This window comes from Homalodisca vitripennis, chromosome 1, assembly GCF_021130785.1.
Source record: "Homalodisca vitripennis isolate AUS2020 chromosome 1, UT_GWSS_2.1, whole genome shotgun sequence".
Taxonomy (NCBI): domain Eukaryota; kingdom Metazoa; phylum Arthropoda; class Insecta; order Hemiptera; family Cicadellidae; genus Homalodisca; species Homalodisca vitripennis.
Genome location: NC_060207.1, coordinates 31,450,060 through 31,456,086, shown reverse-complemented (window position 1 = coordinate 31,456,086; position 6,027 = coordinate 31,450,060). Strand labels below are relative to the sequence as shown.

Sequence of the window (6,027 nt, the reverse complement as noted above, 5' to 3'; positions counted from 1 at the left end):
AAAGACAAACACATTTCAATAACTACATTATGACAGTTGTTATCCGTCCTATGTCAAAAAAGCCATTCTAAAGAGTTTAGCAAAAAGAGCCCAAAATGTATGCAGTGAAAAATATCACTTAGAACAATATATTGATAATTTATTATCGGCGTTTTCTAAAAGAGGTTATCCTCGCAAACTTCTAAACAACAAACTGAACACTAAATTACTATCAATTGGAACCAATAAAACTAAATTTGACAATAATGATCCAAAGTTGTTAAACAAAATACCACCCAGGACGTAATAAAATTTAACAATATTCTTCGAGTAGCATACAGTTTATTGAACAGCTCTGCTTCATCTAACAACATTTTCAAATACATTCCAAAAATAAGTTTATAAAACCACCAGTTTTGGAAGATATTTTAGCACACCCAAAATTACCCAAACAGAAAGAACAAGAAACGTGACAGTTGGATCACATCCTTGAAATAAACCCAGGTGTTTAGTATGCAACATGTGCTCTACTTCAAAAACGTTTACAAATAGTTCCACACAAAAATCGTACAGTATATTTGAAGACCTATCATGTGAATCAAAAAATATTGTTTATCAATTTCAGTGTAGGTTATGCCCTAGAGATTACATTGGCTCAACAATAAATTATCTTAAAACAAGGATGACAGGACACAGGTATACATATAAACATAAAAAGGCAGAGCAATCTGTAGTGGCACATGGCTTAAAATATAATTTAAATTTTGAAGGAACATATTCGGTGAAACCAATTAAAAAGATATCAGAAAATTTAAGTACAAACAGTAAATCACTTATTAAAATTTTTTTAACTTTCGGAACCATACGATAGAGATAAAAATCAAGGCGTTTAGTATTTAAGAGTAACCTGATCTCCTAATTAATAATTGGAAGATAGAGGAGATTCATAATCTCTGCCTCGAGTAACACTATCACATTTTATTTTCACCCAAAAAAAGTATAAACAATCTACAATTTCACGCTTAAAATAATTCTGTTTGGTTTCATTCATATTTGACTCATTTTGTTATTACTCTTACATCTAGATATCGATATTGTTCTTTTTCAAAAAAGGTTTAATAATTATTGTTTCTCTAAAGAACTTTAGATCAGGTAACTGGACTACCGAAACATAAATGGTTACCATATCACTGAAGCACTCGTAGAAACGTTCACAATATTGGAGCCGTATCCCTAGAAGTCTCATATCTAATTGGCCTCTTACGATATCTTTTCTCATTACAAAGAACTGCGTAAAACGTTTATTTATGATCAGACATTCCTCGTCTATCAAGAGTTGAAATATTTCAGCACCACATTTCAAGAAGTTCACATACTTGTTGACATGTATTTTACAAATGTTTGTTTAATTATTATATAAATATTTGGTTAAAATAAATCTAAGAGATTTATGATTATATTACCCATATTGTCACTATAATAAGAACAATAATTCTGGTTTTACTATTAGCCATTTACCTGTAAAGGAAATAACACTGAACACTATTTTTGAATGAAATGGCCAGCTGGCCAATTCGTTAATTATCATAATATTAAAAATTACCATTTTTAATTAGACAATAAAGTGGTTTCCAACAGAAAACGCTGAAAAAAAATTTTTACGGTTTACACACATTCGTTACAGTTAATAAACTCAATTTTAGAACTTTGGAACTTCTTTACCATATTAGCCGTAATGCCTCTTACGTATCCACGGGTTGTATCTAAGATCCTCGGCGTGTAGAGATTCTTGATCCTGGTTGCATCCTGGTAGCTGTCGTGATATCATCATTTCTCCCAAGTTCTCTCACACTCTTGGTTCCTTAAGCACTAATCATTCTTTCTCATTTAAAAGGTGGGATACTTCTTAATATAGTTCAGCATTTTCTGTGATTAAGCCTTAATCATGATTTATTAAACTCACTGAATTAATTCACACCCTAAAATCTTAATGCATAAAAGGCAAAGTTCTCACCCACTCATCACTATTTTTCAACTTCCCAGCATGTCAGAAATTTAAAATTTGGCACACGTATTCCTCACGACTCAAATTAAAAAATTAAGCATTCCCATGAAGTTCGAACTTGTTAAGGATTTTAATGAGGTTGAAGCAGTTAGAAGAACTATATTTTTGTTTTTGAACTCACCTATGCATTACAAAGATGAAATTTGATCCACACACGTGTGTCTTATGCTCTCCACAAAAGGTACAACACGTGGAAGATATGTCTATTTTTCCAATTTCTTAGTTTCCTAATTTTTCTGGTATCTTAAGAAAATAATATTTCACGACAAAACTAAGAAATTCTCATTATATTAATGAATTATGATTATTATATTTTAACATGAATAGCGTTATACTAAAAATACTTATGAAATATGATGATATTCAAGGCAGAGTAGACTTTACAGACGAAAGTGCGTATGTTTTTTTATCGTGACAACAATGAAAACTACGTTGGTGCGTCTTTAATGTAAATCATTTGAACTAAAAGTGCTCCTTAACAAGTGGAGAAGCGTAAGACTTTATATAAGAGTCTGTTGCAACTTTTGTTTAACTTTTTAATCATCTAAAACAAGCAAACTTAAATAATACGCGTATGTACTTTTAATATGCGTACTTTGAAATTTATTATCTTATGGCACCAACATATTTCATCGTAAGTGCTTTCATTAAGAAGTTTAGTCTAACAATGGGGGCCTTACCCAGCTGGGGGTTACACTGGATATATAAGGTGACATATACACTGTCCTGTTGTGGCATTACAGCTCCGACTAAATAATATGTAAGCAGTGAATAACTGGGTTTCTAATTTGTAAATTAGAAAGCGTGCATTAGAAAATTGTTACGAAGACAATATAAATATAAAGTACTAATTCATAGGTTATAATTCAAATATCATACATTCCTCTGTTTAGAATTATGTCATCCAGTATGTGTAATACCATACATTAAGTCCTTACTGATTGAAAAGTCATTTATTTCCGAATACCTAAAAACGAATTAATCATGCTAATAATGGTTTTTTATTTACGTCATTGGTGGTAGAGCATTTAACTTAACAGGTTCCAAGACATTTCTGAGATCTCGTGACATTCCTCAGAGTATCAATAAGCGTGCGTATCCTAAAATAGACAATCACATACTGCCAAATTTAAGAATGACTGACAGGCGCAGCTGAGTAAATCTGCCACAACCACTCCAGAAGAGTATAAAGGATGGCGTAATGTGGGATGAAGCATCAGACCTCCTGGTTACCGCTCAACATGCAGCCTCTCACTTTGGTAAGTACGGTTGTAGTATAACAATGTCACGTGGTTCGTGAAGTACAGCATTATCTTTCCTGTGGTAATATTTAGTTTTAGGTTTTAGGTAATATTTAGGTTTGAAAAACAATGTTAAAGATACGTTGTAACTCTTATAAAAATAGAAAATCAAAGTTTTAACTAGTTCTTATATTTTAATATTTTAATAAAATATTCAATTGCTTAAATGGTTTCAAGCATTTAACAAATCAATTACTATTGGAAGTTACCTTTAGATCCTGAATCAAGTCGTAAGTTGTGTGATGTAAGCCTTTCGTCTACTAACTTACTCAGATAGGGCTATAATAATCTTTTTTTGTGAATCATACGTCAATGATAGTGTTAAATGAAATATTACTAAACTATTTACAGGTCAGTTCGTTCCCTTTTTAGCTTTATTTATTTATTTGGAATATCCTAAGTTATATGAGAGGGAATTAAATACAGATTTTGGGGATAATCTGGAGGCACGAACTTTATACCACTGAAACTATCTAATCGGATTGAATTAAAACCAATATCTATTCCAGCTAAAACCAAACCTATATCTATTCCAGCTTTATCATTTTGACGCCTTCTAAGGGTTCTTTTAAAAATAAAAGTATGAACGTAAAGCACATTACGGTGGGGTGGTAATCAATTTATTTATCAGAATTTCAAAGTCCTAAAAGTATTGGGTTAAGGAATACTTCCAAATATTTCCTTCCAAGGATTTGTTTACAAATACATTATTTAACAATTGAATCATTGGTCATCTAAATATAGAAACATGTGTAAATAGATAATAATGAGTCCAAGATCTTGTAGTAGAAGTTGCGAACGAGGTGTAATAGATGATAGCTCAGGCGTGCCAACCTATTTATCAGTTCTGTCCACTTGGAGCTTGAATAGTTTCCGTTATTTCATACAAGTATTCACTCTACACAGGTAAAATGAGGTTAGAAAATTATTTTGTTGGGTAACTTACTCACTCCAAAATGTACAAGGTTTCAAAGCCTACGCAATGAAAACTAGTAAATATAGTAATAGCTACAATTTAGTAGTAAACTTAAACATCGCCCATAATTATACAATAAAAATAACTTATTGTTGCTTTTTCATTTATTTGAAATAGTTGGATTACAATTAATTATGCGACTGTATATTATGTTACTTCAGTGATTTTCAATTCGTAAAACAACATTTTTAATAAATCAATCTTCTTATATTCACTTGAATTTAATAGCCGTCAGATTGGTAAATAATACATTCCAATCATATTCAGACACAAGGAGCCATTGATTCATTGTTAATTAACACCGAATTTTAAATTCTATTTACTCATTAATATATTATAGTAATTAATTTTCGAAACGCTATATTGTTTTTCGGTCCAGGCCTTCTTTGTACTCCCAGTAATAGGCTTCGATTCCAAGAGGTCATGGAACGAATTACCAGGGAGATCCCTGATATTTTTGTATTGGCTCGTATTTCTATATAATAATTCTTAAAATATTTCTCTGACATGAATTGTCCTCATGAAATGAAAATATTTTTCTAACACAGATAACCTCTTTTCAATATCAGATGATTACCTCGTTTTACATTTGACAAAATGGTTATATTTTCAGTTCGTCTTCGCTCTCGCTTTGACTGCTGTGGCATATGCCCAACAGTCAAGTTCCAAAAACCCAAGGAGGCCAGCAATCTGGTAAGACTGGTGGCTTTGGAAAAAATTCCTTGTCTGGCCGAAAACAAGGTAATCAACAACAGGGCTTCCGACTGCAGCAAGAAGGCGAACAAAATGGGCCACAACAACAAGGAGACCAAAAGCAAGGAGGTCCTCAACAACAAGGAGGCCAACAGCAAGGTGGTCCTCAACAAGGAGGTAAAAGGAAAGGAGGCTTTCGACCACAAGGAAGCCAACAGGAAGGTGGCCCTCAACAAGGAGGCAGGCAGCAAGGTGGTCCTCAACAAGCAGGAGGAAAGCAATCTGGATTTAAAAAACAAGGTGGACAACAGAAAAACGGTCCTCAACAACAAGATGGACAAAAGGAATGTGGTCCCCAACAACAAGGAGGTCCCCAACAAGGAGGTCCCCAACAAGGAGGTCCCCAACAAGGAGGTCCCCAACAAGGAGGTCCCCAACAAGGAGGTCCCCAACAAGTAAATCAGCAGCAGCAACAATTGGATCAACAGCAGCAGGTAGATGAAAATCAAGAACAAGGTCAACACCAAGAAGACGAAGAATAGCTATTCAATAATATCTATTTAGTTAAAAACTACTGGTTTTACAATTAAAAAATTTTTGATTAGTTGAAAAATGTGGTTTAATATATTATTTCCTTGATTATCTTAGGTACATAAATATACCTTTGACATTAGTAATTTTTCAGAATAATTAATTCATTACAATTTTGTGCTCAAAGAACAATTAGTTTATACCATTATAATCTCAAATGTGTTTTGTAAGGGGTGAAAGACTGCGATTAAAAATTTAGAGATATTTCATTTGCCAAAACATTGTTAATCAATCTATCAAAAATAAGAACTATCTTAGTTATGCTTACGCTTACGTGACTGGTGTCAAATCTATCATCTAGGTTTTCCAGTTCACATCACGTCGAAAATTGCTAACATTATGAAGATGTTGAAATATATTTGTATCGCTCTGATCTAACATGTTTGGATTGATGACGTCTCTCCATAGCGAGAACTAAATAT

The 6,027-nt window shown here is 32.7% G+C and overlaps 1 protein-coding gene across 1 annotated transcript; it reads left to right on the top strand.

Moving 5' to 3' along the window:
* Positions 1-3,245: 3,245 nt before the first annotated feature.
* On the top strand, positions 3,246-5,627 carry LOC124357337 (FK506-binding protein 4-like). The gene is made up of 2 exons (XM_046809076.1): positions 3,246-3,303; positions 4,935-5,627. Exons 1-2 carry the CDS (start codon positions 3,246-3,248, stop codon positions 5,471-5,473), a joined length of 597 nt encoding a protein of 198 aa, XP_046665032.1. The 3' UTR covers positions 5,474-5,627.
* Positions 5,628-6,027: the final 400 nt, after the last annotated feature.

Excerpts from the sequence above, each read along its gene's own strand:
- LOC124357337 (XM_046809076.1), top strand. The coding sequence starts at position 3,246 with ATGTGGGATGAAGCATCAGACCTCCTGGTTACCGCTCAACATGCAGCC. Across the intron at positions 3,304-4,934 it reads ACATGCAGCCTCTCACTTTG|TTCGTCTTCGCTCTCGCTTT; the intron begins GTAAGTACGGTT and ends TTATATTTTCAG.